This window comes from Mercurialis annua, linkage group LG7 (genome assembly GCF_937616625.2).
Source record: "Mercurialis annua linkage group LG7, ddMerAnnu1.2, whole genome shotgun sequence".
NCBI lineage: Eukaryota > Viridiplantae > Streptophyta > Magnoliopsida > Malpighiales > Euphorbiaceae > Mercurialis > Mercurialis annua.
Window position 1 is genome coordinate 47841777 of NC_065576.1, and position 15315 is coordinate 47857091.

A 15315-nucleotide genomic window follows, 5' to 3' on the forward strand; every position below is an offset into this window, starting at 1 on the left:
GATAAAATGACCGGGATAAGCTTCTCCCCGAAGCTAATTTATTAGATCAAATTCACAATTATTCATCGGCACAATTAAATTAAAAAACATCCATCAAGAACCAAACCCATAATCAATTCAAAATTGCAGCTCACAATCAATAGCACCATTACTTTTTAGAATGATGATCTTTGACAATGGTGACAGGGCAAGAAGCATGAGTCATCACATATGTGCTCACAGTACCCAGCAAAACCCTGTTTTATCAGAATTCAAACATCAACGAACAAAATTCAGTTGCGGAAAGTTTAAATATGTCGTCTTATAACTAAAAAATAAAAAATTCAATTTGGCAAAATTTAATATATTATTATATGTAGATTTCAATATATATACATACCTTTGAACAATACCCAATCCTCTGCTGCCCATAACTAAACAATCAAGGTTTAGATCTTCAACTGCATATACAAGCTTCTCTCTTGAATCTCCTCCCCGATACAGTTGTAATACAACAGTCACCTAAAATTAATATCATATTAAAGTTTTATATCATATTATTAGATAATAAAAAAAATACGAGAGAAATTGAACCTATAACTACAACTTTAGCATAATGCTGCCTAACACTTATACTATTTGAATTATAACTCGTTACTTACAAAAAAAAAATATGAATACATACATCTTTCTGTGCGTGAATGGTGTCGAGCATATCAAGAACTTCGATATCAATCTTCAAATCATAACTTTTCAAAATCTCTGGCTCTCTAAACTGAGCCAACGGAATTAAATCTGTTGAAAGTCAAAAAAAAAAAACAAAAATCAGATCGGATCGGATCAAAAAGTGACGTAAAAATGAGGTATCAATTGAAAGAAACTGAACCAGATTTAGCCCCGAGTCTGTTGTCATCGAGCGACTCGGGATTGACATGGACGATATACAGAGTGTGTCCGCTACCAGCTAAGTTATCGATAGCCCATTTAAGAGCATTTTTGCTGCTACCTGAGAAGTCCATAGCCACACCAATGCGTCTATCTCCTGCCATTTTTTGATTCTGTTTGTGTTGAATGGGGGCTTTTAATTGCTTAATTAAAGAAGAAAATGAACAAGATTGAAAATATTGCCTACACTTGGCTGCGTTCCCGTTTTAAACGGGAGCCAAATTCTTACACAAAGATGGAAAAATGTAGTATCGATCTATTATTAATCAATCATATCATAAAATTACAGATTTACTATATTTGATAATTATAATTTTATGAACAAATTACGCTGAGATACCTGTATATCATAATTAACAATTTGTTTCAAAAGTCTATTTAATGATCCTTTAGTTTTAATTCCGTTAATTAAAATAATTCTGTTAATTTGGAGAGACCAAATCGTTTAACGAAATTGAAACTAAGGTACCAAATCATTTAGCAAAATTAAAAGTGAGGGACCAAATCATTCACGAAATTAAAGGTGGAGTATGAAATCAAAAATGATAGCTTATTCAAGATTACTTCCAAATTGTCTGTTACTTGTTTGTCAAGAAAGATGATAGCTTATATTCAAGATTCCTAGTATCCCTTAATCTTTGTCAAATTTCTGATGTAAAATATATATTTGGTTTGATAGCATATTTTAATGGAATATATATATCATTTTTGTCAATCATAAGAAACAAGACATTTATATGTAACACCCACTTCATGATACTCCCCATTAAATACAATTAAAAACAAGTAAAGCTGATCATATTTTTGGGTTATATTTTTTTACGATTACTGAACTATAGTTATTTTATTAAAGGATCACTATCAAATTTGTTACGTTTTAATTACTGAATTTTCAATTTTTCATTCAAGGGGAGATGACTACAGCAATTCCAGCAAAAATTTGCTTATGTATCAACAATTTTTTAGTGATTATCCAATGTGTTCGCTGCCACATAAGCAATTCTTGACTTAAGTTGCTATAATAATCTCTCGTTGATGTAAAATTGAAAATTTGGTAATCAAAATATAAGAAATCTGTAAAAGGCGTATATCTCGGTAACCATAATTTTTTTAACCCGAGTATTTTCTTATTGGCCGCGACCGCCATTATGAGCCGAGCTCAACCTCTTTTTCCTTTCGCAAAAGCTGAAACTTCTAGCAAAATTAGGTAAGCAGCACTGAGCATCAGAATCTGCTGTTTTTATTGCCTTTTCACTTCTGAAATTTCCATTTGAAATTCTTTCACTACTGCAAATCGATCCGTTTCTTGATTCATACGCATTCGGATTCATACATTTCGAAGACGAAACGTAGAATGTGATGTTGGCTTCTGTCTTGTCTTGTAAATCTCCATTGTCGTTACCAACAACCTCACTATTGAAGCTTTCTTGAAAGTAATCGATCAGTTGCTTCACTTTAGCCGGAGAGGCTTCGGGTTTTGAATTTACAGGAAGGCTAATCTGAGGAGATAATTCATCAAATTGAGGAGTTTTGATAAAGTTGATATGGTGAATTGGAGTGTTTCCATCCAGTGGAGTGAAATCTGAGATAAAAAAAAAAAGTTTTACTAATATTTATTCCATGCTGATTAATAAAAGCTGATAACCAAAAAAAAATCAAAATTTTTTGATGAGTAATTGATTCCGAAGATTACTAGATTTTAATTTTTTTCATTTCAGTTATTAAACTATTCTTTTTTTTATCACTCTATTTTCATTTTTTTTTTCATTTTGATATTTTTCGGCCAAAAATGCTTGGGCGGCATCCGGAATTTATTTATTTTTTATTGCCATTTGTGATAAATTTTCAAAGTTAAACTAATAAAATTCGGTTGCCACGTGTCAACTTTCAGCTGCCATTTAAGTATTTTTGACCCGAAAATACCATAATAAAAAAAATGAAAGTTGACTTGAATGATTAGAAAAAAAAGTTTAATAACTGAAATGAAAAAATTTAAAAGTTCAATTATAGTTAGAATTGATAAAAAAAAGGAAATAAATAGAAGAAGAGTTTAAAATAAGAATTAAAAATTTTGTAATTTTATTATAAGGTATGCACAGAGAATTTTGAAAATCCTACCGCCATTGACACTGAGGAAATCTTCAATGTCAGAATCCATCCATGGCTGCGAATCGAAAAACATTTCCTCTCGATTACCTGCACAATATAATTCCTTTAAAAAATCTTTAACAAGTTCGGACAGTATCAAAAGAAACTCATAATTTGCCATATATTAATTTAGTTCTTCGGAATCATAGAAAAACATCATGATCATTAGTGCTAAAGTTTTAGAATTTTAGAAGCGTTTTTAAAAATGAAAAGGCAGTCACATATTGTTCCATGTCCAAGATATGGAACAAACAAGTGTTTCAACGACTCTACCACCCAGTCATATATATATATATATATAAATTTCCGTTCAACATAGATGATCGAACAAAAAACAAATGTACATTAAACAAAAGAAATTCATAGATCATACTCAAGCAATAAGGTGTTGGAGATGAAGACTGAAGCTTGGAACTAAGTTCTGACATGGAAAAATCATCATTGACTTTATTATTATCCTTGATGGGTAATTCAATCTTGAAACTATTTTCTTGAGAATTGATGGATCTTTTGAGTTTCATAGAAGTTTCAGTAGTGTTTCTGGCAGGAATACAATTACAATTACCCATCTCTATAAAAAATGGTTTAATATTTCATTAAAGAAGTTGAAGTTTAGTGAAAGAGAAGGAATGAGAAGTGAGCTGCTTGAAGAAGATAAAAGTTGGTCGTTGATCCAACTACAATCTGGAGAGGAAGTTGATTGGTCTTGAAAGCAAAGTAATGACACTTACAGAGGTAGGTCCATACTCTTTTCTTTGTACATGTATCACTCGATGTCCGGAATTAATTTATCGGTTAATTTGGATCGAGCGGAGTAGGATCCGTCAAAATGATAAAACTCTTTTAGAGGAGGTTTTTAAAATGACGGTTTGAACTCTCTGTTTTTTTTTTTAAAAAAAAAAGTTAGCCCTTACCATTTCATGGTTGTACATCAGTCGGTTCGGTTTGAATCCACTAAAACCGTCCAGCCAAAGTTAACAACAATCAAACCGAGCCCAACTTTTAATTTGGATTACTCCAAACCAGACCCGTTAGTTTAGTTTGGTATTGGTCCAGTTTGATTAAAAAACTGAAATTTCACTCTTTTTAAGTTTTATTTTAAGATTAATTTACACATTAAATAATTAGTGTCTAATGAAAAAAAATTATATATTTATTAGCATATGTCTGTTGTATGAAATTTATTAATTTATATATCAATTATAGTTAAGGAATAAAGACTAAATGTAAATATTTATTTTTATATTATTTTTAAAAAATCTTTATTTTTTTTATTTTTTATTCGGTTTTCGTTTTTTAAAACTGCTCAAACCGAACCGAAAATAAACACCAAATTTTTACCTAATTATAAACCGAACCGTATTCGACAAATAACTGAACTATAGTTGCAATTTTAGTTCGGTCTGATTCAATTTTTGCACACCACCCTAATTTCATCTCAACTCCCGCAAGTAATAGGTCCACACTTTTACATTATTATTTATTGAAGTTTTCTTTTTTCTTCATTTTAGACCAAAAGTATACTTTTTGGACCTTTTTCATCCTTTTCTTTATACCAAATTGGCCTGAAAATCAAGTGGATCCAGGAATGGGGTGCCTCAATCAATCATGTGATATTTGAATCCAAAAGAAAAGGCACTTGAACATCCCAAGATCTCTTGATTTCACATTATGTGATAATAATTGCAATAAATTAAGCTAAATAATGTCATATAGATGAGTTCTCACCCCTTCAACTTGGCACAAGAAATCAAATGTGTTCAAGTTTGTAGTTTTGAGCAAATAAACCCTCGATCTGATAAAATTGAATAATTTTACTCCTTATTTGTAAATTCACACGCTATTATTTATCAATATGGTAAAACGACATAACTTTACCAAGCTTTATCTTTATTTATTCAACACTACCAACTTGGACATTGCTGATTTTTATGTTAAGTTGGAGGGGTGAAATGAACTTTTATTGGTGATTATTTATTATCTCTTCAAATTTGGTCAAAACTATTATTTGTTCCTTGAATTTTAATTAATTTGCCATTTTTATTCCTTATTTTCAGGGTTTAGAACACTGAAATCCCTTTTTGAAGGAGCTTCAATGAAATAGAACTTAAATATTATAAAAACCAATAACTTTTAAAGTTTAGGAGAAAAAAAACAATAATCTTAACCTAATCTTAAAAATGATAATTATTATTTCTAAATATAATTGGAGTCTAACTTATTTTTAATTGTAAATAACGAGATTTTATTCGGTCTACTACATTATTTTAAAAAAAATTCACTCGCTACACGAAATAAATAAGTACACATTAATGTATATGTTTGGTGTGAAGGGATCATAGGAAGCAATGCATAATGTTAGGAGTAACTTGTTACAGTTGCTAAAAACATAATTGTCAGATATGGTAGGAGAAATAGTGCTTCCACTTAATGAAGATAATTTTTTTTTTTTTTTGTGTTTCTTCAATATGCGAGCTCCAATTTCTCTATTAGTTCTATTACAACACCTAACTAATCTGGTGACCAATTAATGGGCAAGGGGTCCCCATGTCAAGTGTTACACATCTTGTAGCAGTCAAATGTCCGAAATTTAAAGCTTTGGTTAGAACTTAGAACTATAAAAAAGCCGAAAAAGTTTAGATTTTACAATTCAGAAGGTGAATAGTGGATGTGGGTGCAGGGGTGGAACTACTCTAAAGATAGAGTAGGGTCCAGCTTCGGCTATGACCGATTTTTTAAAAAAATAGAGGTAAAATTTATAAAATAGAGGTAAATTTATAGTAAATTTAGGACTAGACGGATGTTAAGTCCGGACTCCGGAAATTACAGGTGAATTTAAAAACAGCCCAAACTGGGAAAAAATTCATAGTTTCGCCACTGTATGGGTGAGCGGGTCTTTCTCTTCTTTTACTAGTATAATTCTTTTCCATAAACAGATATGCATATTATGCACAACTACCTACCAACTGTTGGGTGAGCAAACTATAGCAGCAACATAATTAGCAGTTAGTTAACGAGATCACTATTGCTAATACTAGTAATTAGAAATATAACCATATTCCTCGGCTTGAGCACCAGCTTCTATATTACACGGAAATGAAAACATCAAAACGGGAAAATAGTAGAACGATATCTTATATAAGAATATATTATAAATATACAATTTCAAAAATAATAAATGGAAGGCTGTGTACTCCTTGTTCTAAACTGTAAAAGCATTAGAGAACAAAACAAAAACAAGAAATTTTATGATTTGGATTCATTCTGTTTTTAGTGTGCAACAACTTTTGGACTAGCAGTTGTCAAATTTGAAGTGAAGCAACCCAAGTAATAATGTCTTTACTAAAGTTTTCTGGTGAAGAAAAATGTAACATTGATCCTAAGTATGACATGAAAGTGACGTTAGCTATTTTTTCTCTTATTTTTTGTGAAATATACAGAAGCTTTCTAACTTCTTATCATTACCATATTGAACATCTAATATATGTTTCATATGATATTTGAGTTCACAGAAAAAAATCACCTCCTATTTGCCTTCATTGCCAGAAAAAAACATAGCCGGATCTCCAAAACAAAGTGCTTTAATGTGTGAATCGGGGTCAACTCCAACTTTCACATCATCAATTTTTACTGAATTTCCAATCAATGTACAGGTTTCTCAAAGAAACAGTAACTGGTGTATATATTTAAAATGTGATTAAATTGTAAAAAAACATGTGTAATTCGTAAATTTATATTTAAATAACCCTAAAATTAAACAATATATGAAGCAAATACTTAGAAACATGGCATAAGGTTTATTGCAAGTTTACAACTGTCTATACACATGAGATGATAATTTCAATGACACAAGCAAAAACCATTAGAAATTGTAACCGTAGAATATGCTACCTAAGTCAATTTCTATACAAGACTTGTTGGTTGGATTAAAACAAGAATGATCCACTCGTCATTGGTCTGGTGAGGAGAAACTTAGGAGCATATTCAATAGATATGGCTGTCACTACAGACACATAATGGGACACATAAGATGTTGCTAGCATATTGCAACATACACGAGCATCATCGACGATGCCAACAAGTAGAAACAATGAAATGAAAAACGCCTGAAACAAAAAATGAGCGAAACAATATTTTTTATAAGAATAGATATAAAGTTTTAAAGTTTTATAAGTGTTTTCGGAAACAAAAACAATATTCTAGAACGTAAAACAAGTTTACGTGCAACATAGATGAAAATCTACCGATCAAACAATGAAGAAAAGACGCCATGTAACCATCAATTGAGCATCACCCACCAGAGCATATACCATACAGTTCTATATATACTATTCAAAAGAATCTCATTCAGATGGAACATAAGAAAAGCCAAATACTAGGGTTTACCTTCACTTTCAATAATAAATTAACTATTCTTCGCTTTCTCCAAAGTTTATTCTGTCCTCCATCTATATCTCATCCCACCCTCTATTCATTTGCGTTCCTTTTCTTCTCCTGTTACCTTTACGTAACTCTATATAAGCCATCTTTATAAGACAACAGTTAGTAGTTACTCTTTGAGTATGGATCAAAAAAACGGGAAAGCAAATGGAATGAGGACAAGGAGCTTCCGCTATGAAGACTACAATAACAGAAGGGTGTTTCTGCAAAGCTATCCCCTTCAATGGGAAGGAGAAGATGACAGGGCAAATGTAGGGATGAGTAAGATCGCCGGAAAGGACTCTGAGAAGAAACCAATCAAAAAGATAGCCGTGTCAATAATTCAATGGGGTGAAGGGAAAGTTGTGGTTTTAAAGAGATTCAAGCATAATCTCACAGTTTATGTCATAGCTTGCATCCCCACGAACCGCCCAGCTCTAATTTCAGCTTGAGCTCTAGCCTTTTCTAAACCTCTTATTACTAAACCTCATTGCTAAAGCTGATATCAAGCCCCAATTTATATATCAGTGACAAACATCAATACGCCATTTAAATCTATTTATTGTCAAAGTGGCTCTTAATTTCTCTTCAGACCTCTCTCTCTCTCATCTATGTGAGACCTCTAGTGTATTTAACCTTGTGCAATGCAATAACACAATTCATAAAATTATGATTTTCTACCCTAAATAAAATAAATCTCAGAGATTTTAACATAAACTTATGCAAAGCCCAACAATGTCATAAAAAAATGTTTTAGATGACAGCAATCCCCTGTTCGCCGTAAAAGCAAATAGAATAAAAGAAAAAAGCTCAAACTTTACATATCATAGATTGGCACTTAAGCAACAATTTTTTTTACCAGCATAAGACTCTAGAAAAAAGGAATCTAATGGTTGTGTGGTTGTATGATATGGGAAACTCAGATATACAAAGAATGACCCAAAGAATGTCCACACAATGGTCATCAATCTCCATTGTTAATACACTACTAATCAGGAAGTACAAAGGTTGATGACACCAAAACCTGAAGAGTCCTATAATTAGCCATAAAAGTACAAAAAATGAGCTTACTTCCTAATGCACAGACAGGAAGCTCTGTTCGTCAAAAAAATATTATTGACACGCCCATCGTGAAGCATCCTACAGCCACCCAGGGGCTCAACCGCTCACCTATTTAAGCAATTACACAAGTTGTCAGTATGTAATTAAGCAATTACACATACAGTGAAATTCACATAAATAAAATTACATAAATATTCTAGCACGATACTCTTTTGAGTTCTAATATTCTTTCACATTACTTCAAATGACAGGAAAGTTGGGTTTTATATGTTTAGGACTAAAAAGAACCTAATGGAGGATTTTAATCTGATATATACTGAACCTTTAACATCGACTAGACTGTATGTAAATCTTAATAGTATCCCATATATTCAGAAGCCAGTATTCGAGATGGTAAGATCACTTTGACCATTCATATAAGGGTGGAAACCAAGGAAACCAATGCTCTAAAGGAATTAGTTTATACTTCTAGTTCTTGAATTAACCGAAAAGAATTCAGATAAGAAAGCTTACTACCTATTCTGGCTGCCTTCCAGAAAAACCCACGAAACCTGTAGAGAAATTCCATTAGTCATTAGTTCCATAACCACTACCCCAACCAGATTCACCATACTGATCAAAAATCACATCACTATGGATATTAAGCAACATTATTGACTTTTGGTGAGTATAAAAAGAGGAAAAAAATATATTTAATTGCCAAATGTTGACCCAAGTAAATCAAGTGTTTATTATGCTAAAAAGTGTTTTATTATGTTAAAGAGTGTAGACAAATAGAAGTAGAAACTTTACTTAGCTAGCCATTTTAAAATTCTGTCTCAGGCCATTACAACCCACTTCATTTCCCAAGGGATGGACTAAGGAGCAGGAATGGCCATGGAAAGGAGATGATTAGTTGCACAGGATAAGCACTGGGATTATTCAATTCATTGGCCAACAAGGGAAAATCTCCATTCCCACCCCATTTCTCACAATAGTTTCTCATACTTTACTATATTTTGATGAAAATACATGAACATTTGCAGGTATCAAATTTCAGAGTTGGCTCGGAAACACTCATGGTGCGAATTACTCCCAAGAAAAGAGCATTTTAACAGCTCACCAAGAGGAAATGAGCAAACTTATGAAGGACAAAGTAGGCGTAATGCTTTCAAGTAAGAAAAAGGAAAACTTATCGATTTGCCAAAGAGGTTGAAGTACCCGTGTCACTGAGCTTAACTAAATAAAATTTAACAAACAACCTACAAATGATTGAAGTTCTACTTAAGCTATAGCATTAGCAATTACTACTGTGTTTCCATGGCGCAAATCATAATGTAAACAAAGCTAACCATAACTCAGCAATTGTACCTTTGAGAAACTTTTGTAAAATGTATCACCATTCATGTTTACAGTAAATTTCAAATAGAAAAAAAAAGATCATCAGCGAAAAATGTCAGCAATGTTGTATAAGTGTCGCGTAATTCCTAGAATTCAATCCTCACAACTAATCTCAAAACAAAAAATAAATCACAATAACAAAATCCAAGTAAATGCACTCTTTCAAACACAGTCCCTACTTACAGTTTCACGAAAAAAAATAAGCACATTCCGATCAGACCCGCACGATAAGAAAAACTTCACATATGAACAATTTTTTTAAAGAAATACATACCCAGTTCTCTGTTCCAAAATCGCCGGGAAGTGCATCTTAACATAAGTGCAAGTACAAATTCCCAACAGCACAACCGTCAAAAAAGAATGAAAATTGAACAGTGCAGACTGAAAAAAGAACATCAAATAAAATCCAATTCAATAAAATTCACTTAATTATCATAAATACAATTTTTCAAAATTCAAATAATACTATAAAATTACTTTACCATGTCGTGATCCTCCTTAAACAGTCAAATGTTCTTGTCTCCAAATCTGCAAGTTAAACAAGTTAATTAAGAATAATTACATGAAGTAGAAAACATGAGCTCATTATTGATTTAATTAATTGAATTCAAGCTAATAGATAACGCAGCTAATTATTTTAATCAAATGGAAAAATGAATCCTTTTTATTCAAATTAGGGTTTAGTGGAAGAGAAATGAGGGATAGAATGGTAAATAAGAGAAACTTACCGCGAAAATTTGTTTAAGAGCTTGGATCCAGACTGAAGCTTACAGAGGAGAAAGAAAGGAACCGACTTCCGAAAAAAAATATTTACTTTTTATTTTATTATAGTATTTCTTATTAGTTTAAAATTTTCAATTTAAATAATACTTTAATTAAAATTTTATAATATTATTAATAGTTAGTTTTTAAAATATGTTTAGTAACATGTTTTATAGATTTGCATCTTGTAATTTTTAAATTTATATAAACTATTTATTTATTTATTTCAATCTTTTAATAAAAATATTATTGATAAATAATACTTACTAATTTTTAATTAATATAAATTATTTTTAAAATTTGTTTATTTTATTTAAAATAATTATTAATATTTTTAATGGATTATTTTTTTATTATAAAAGTTTTCATTTCATTTGCATACATTTCTAACTAGTATGGGGATTAGATGATTTTTTTAAAAAAAATAACTTTGAAAAGTGATATTTTGGCCATCAATTTGATTCCCTTTTTACCAATTTTGAATGTTGCGAATATATAGTTTTAATTTACTCACTTATAAAATGTAGATTCACTATAAATTGACCTTTTAGCAAAATGAGTCCGCTAAATATGATAAATAATCACGTCGGTTTTTTAACATTTCCAACTGTTACACTCTTAATTTCAAGTAGCGATGATAAAGGATAAAAAAAAAATCGTCCACAAAATAAAAACAAGAAAGAAAAACGCATATAGATATTGCTATTTCAAGCACAAACAAATTATAAGCTAGCGAAATACACATCAAAGCGTAAATTATTATAAATATTAAAAAACACATTTGAGACTTAAACATGAAAACAATTTGTTCTCTTGCTCATTCTACTCAAAACCAAACTTCTTTTTCGCCATCAAAACAAAATCATAGACCTCCTTTTGATCTGGGAGCGACTTTGATACAGACTCTTTCTTGAGGCACCTTCGAGCCCACTCGATAAGCTTCGGACACTCGGCCTCTACGTTGAAGTTGGCGCAAATTTCATAGGCGTAAAACCAAGAATAAAATGGTATAAACGCTACATCTACATATCCAAAACGCTCGCCACCAAAATAAAACTTGTCTCCAAGTTCTCCTTCCAAAAGCTTAAGTGCATTAATGAAATCTTTCTTTGCGATTTCTTGTTCTTCTCCCTTTGTAATCCACATTAGCCTCCCATTCGGATAAATCTGCACATCATAAATAGCGAAATAGAAAACATCGTATATCGATAAGAAACGTTTGAAAGAAAAATATGGATTTTGTTATATGTAACGGTAACGCAAGTCATTTAATATAAAATTCGTATGTTCTATGTCACAATCTATGCATCATATGGAAGTAAAAATGTTCAAATGTTAAATATCCAAATACAAAATGTGAAAACACTATTAATTTTTTAAAGTGTGTTCTGAATATATAATTTCAGATACCATCATAACTTTAGTATCTCAATTCTTTTTCTGAAAATGAAATGTTGAATGTGGAATTTGAGAACTTTTGTGCACCATAAGTCACTAAGCTATTTCGGACATTACATTTACTTTGTATTTGGTTCAATTCTACTAGTATTAGTGTGACATGAAAGTGATTAATTTTCTAAAACTTAATATCTAGAACCGATAAATATCATTTTCAAAAGCAGAAGGCTTTTTTTTTTTAATTTTTGAATAGCGTTGATTTTTAGTGTGATTCTAAAGGTTTCATTTTGAAATTCTTAAATTTTGGTTCAGTTATTTATCAGTTTCCAGACTTTCCCAAATTGTGCACAGCCCTAATATATATGTACACTTGTGTGTTTTTGTTTGAAACTTGAAAGAGAAATATAGTTCTTGGAAAATAAGTTAGGCCTAATAATTAAAAAATATCTCTCTTTCTGACTTTATTCGTCAATATTAATTTAAACTGTTACAACTATCAACAATATCCTAGTTTCAATTTTTTTCTGAAAAATTAAGACTATATGTTAAATATGAAATATATATCTGGATTCTTTTTTTTATATATAAAGTCTCAAATTTAAAAAGATGAGTATTTATCTCATGCATTTGTTAGCAGATGTTATATTCATAACAACCAATGAGTATTTATTTGCTATAGAAAATCTAATAATTATTACTTAATTTTTTATCATTAACTTTTCCACATAGCTAACACACTATTGGTTTGTTGTACGGATAATACGGCGCAACAGATGCATGCAATAATTTTTCTAAGACCTTGCTTGGTTGGGGGTAAATAGACTAGGGAAGTTGTACTTCCCGGAAAATAGCAAATGTTTTTTGCTTGGTTCAATTTTTATATTTTACTTTCCGGGAAATTGGATGTTTGACTTCCCTAGTCAAAGGGAAGTAACTTCCCTACTAAAATCCAAGGAAGTAGAACTTCCCTAGCATTTTTGTTGGTTTTTCCTAATTTAACCTTAATTTTTTTCTTTTTTTCTTTTAAAATTCATATAAAAATATTTTTATTTATTTCAAAAAATATACTTATATTATTTTATAATTGTTATTTATAATAAGTAAATATTTTTATTAAATATTTTATAATATGTAAAATTCAAATAAAAAAATATAATAAGCAAAAATTATTTATTGCTCGATTTTTTAAAAAATTATTTGTTTAACAATATAAAAATTATCAAAGGACATTTATGTCTTTTAGTTAAAAATATAGTATATTATATTAAAATTAATATTGTACTTCCCGGGAAGTAAAAATTGAAACAAGTAACATTTATCAAACTTCCTGGAAAATTAACTTCTCAGGAACTACATTTCCCGGGAAGTTACTTCCCTTGAATTGTTATAAAACGAACCAAGCGAGGCCTAAAAAGACAGATACAATTGGAACCAAAAATTGACAAATGATAAAATTGATGATTTTTAGAGTTATAAACAAAAAAAAATAGAGTATTTCTGAATAATAGAACATAAAACTATTTGCTTCTTTAATATAATTTTCGGATTCGTAATTGACGGTCCAACTTGATAAATTTTTTAAAAATATTTTTATCAATTTTATCATACTTGCGGATATATTAATTCATTTTACCTAAAACAAAAGAAGAAAACCATTACCTTCTTGTCAACAAAATCAGCCCAAAATCTAGCTTGAGCTCTAGAATAAGGATTAGTAGAAAAAAGAGGAGATTTATGAGGCCAAACTTCATCAACATATTGAACACCAATAAGTGATTCACAAATGGGAATTCCATTGTGAATAAGAACCGGAATTTTTTTATGAACCGGGTTCATTTTCAATAGAAAAAGGCTTTTATTTTTCAAATCCTCTTCAATGTGCTCCTCATATTTTACTCCTTTTTCTGCCAATGCTATTTTCAATCTCATTCCAAATGGACTTGGCCAGAAATCCAAAAGAATCACTTCATCAGCCATTTTTTTGATTTGATTTTGAAGTTGAGTGGGTAGTTAATTGTTGCTGATGAAATTTTGTTGTATATATAGCTGATTTTTATGGGAGTGTTTGGTTTAGTTTGGTCGGATTCGGTTTAAGGACCGGCGGTTTTGATTTATGTATTTTTGGTAATTAATCTAATATATATGGTAGGATATATAAAAAGACTATAATTTTGGTAATTTATCTTGCATATATGGTAGATACACTAAAAAGAAAAGATAAAATTATGGTTCATATATATAAATATTTTGATAATTTATATATATGTATGGTATTAGGTTTGGAATCGAAACCGCCAGTTCAAAACCGAAATCAGCGATTATTATAGACATAGAATCGGAGTATATATTTCATTTTCAATGCAATGTATTTTATGGTAGTATACACTATATATATTTCATCTCCAATGCAATATATTTTGATACTTTTGATTTTTTAAGAAATATTTATGAATATTTATGAAGTGGGTTTGATCAAAATTTAACATTACGTTTTTTAGTTTAACTGTAGTTTGATACATTGTTTCATTTTTCATTTCAATAAGATTTTTTTGTTTACTAAACACATACAAATCGAGTTAATTCTTGCCCCATTATATGTTTGCATGATTTATATTCTCCCCATCTCATTAGAGTTTTTGAATTTATTTGTATTTAGAAATATAGATTGCCACATACGTATACTTTGGTCGATCGAAAATCATTTAAAAAAAATCTGGATGTCAATTAAATGGAAATTCAATTGCCATATTATTGAATAATTATAGTAGAATAGTTAAAATGAAATAAACGCAATGTTTGCACAATTTGAGAGAAAAATGAGCATATAAAAAATGATGAGATTGAACCAACACCAAATATTTTTCTGCTCTCTGCAGAATAGTTTTTTCCTCTCGAGGAAAGCTTCAGTAACATGGATATTGCTACCCTTTGTGAATCTCTATCATTATCTGATGATGATGACATAGTAGAGTGTGACTTGGGAGAGAATGCTAGAAACGTGGGTGCTACGAAGATAGCTCACTCTTTAGTGGGAAAAGTTTTATCAACGAAGAAAGTAAACAGAGAAGGATTCATTTCAACGGTGAATTTTCTCTGGAGAACAAAGAAGTCTATGATGGTCGAGGTGGTGGGAGACAACATGTTTGTTATCCATTTCGAAGACCAGGAAGATCGAAGGAGAGTGTTGAATGGAGGTCCATGGAAATTTCAAGAGTATGCCAT

The 15315-nt window shown here is 30.5% G+C and overlaps 3 protein-coding genes across 3 annotated transcripts; all 3 read right to left on the minus strand.

Annotated features, from left to right (window-relative positions):
* LOC126654634 (universal stress protein PHOS32-like) lies at positions 1–1159 on the minus strand. The gene is made up of 4 exons (XM_050348564.2): positions 866–1159; positions 665–774; positions 380–501; positions 1–236 (listed from the first exon to the last, which is right to left on the minus strand). The coding sequence occupies exons 1-4, from the start codon at positions 1026–1028 to the stop codon at positions 149–151; spliced, it is 483 nt and encodes a 160-aa protein (XP_050204521.1). The 5' UTR covers positions 1029–1159; the 3' UTR covers positions 1–148.
* Positions 1160–1605: 446 nt separating this feature from the next.
* On the minus strand, positions 1606–3775 carry LOC126654633 (uncharacterized protein At3g27210-like). The gene is made up of 3 exons (XM_050348563.2): positions 3446–3775; positions 3043–3120; positions 1606–2506 (listed from the first exon to the last, which is right to left on the minus strand). Exons 1-3 carry the CDS (start codon positions 3639–3641, stop codon positions 2052–2054), a joined length of 729 nt encoding a protein of 242 aa, XP_050204520.1. The 5' UTR covers positions 3642–3775; the 3' UTR covers positions 1606–2051.
* Positions 3776–11433: 7658 nt separating this feature from the next.
* LOC126657769 (probable glutathione S-transferase) lies at positions 11434–14286 on the minus strand. Its single transcript, XM_050352538.2, has 2 exons — positions 13753–14286; positions 11434–11862 (listed from the first exon to the last, which is right to left on the minus strand). Exons 1-2 carry the CDS (start codon positions 14068–14070, stop codon positions 11518–11520), a joined length of 663 nt encoding a protein of 220 aa, XP_050208495.1. The 5' UTR covers positions 14071–14286; the 3' UTR covers positions 11434–11517.
* Positions 14287–15315: the final 1029 nt, after the last annotated feature.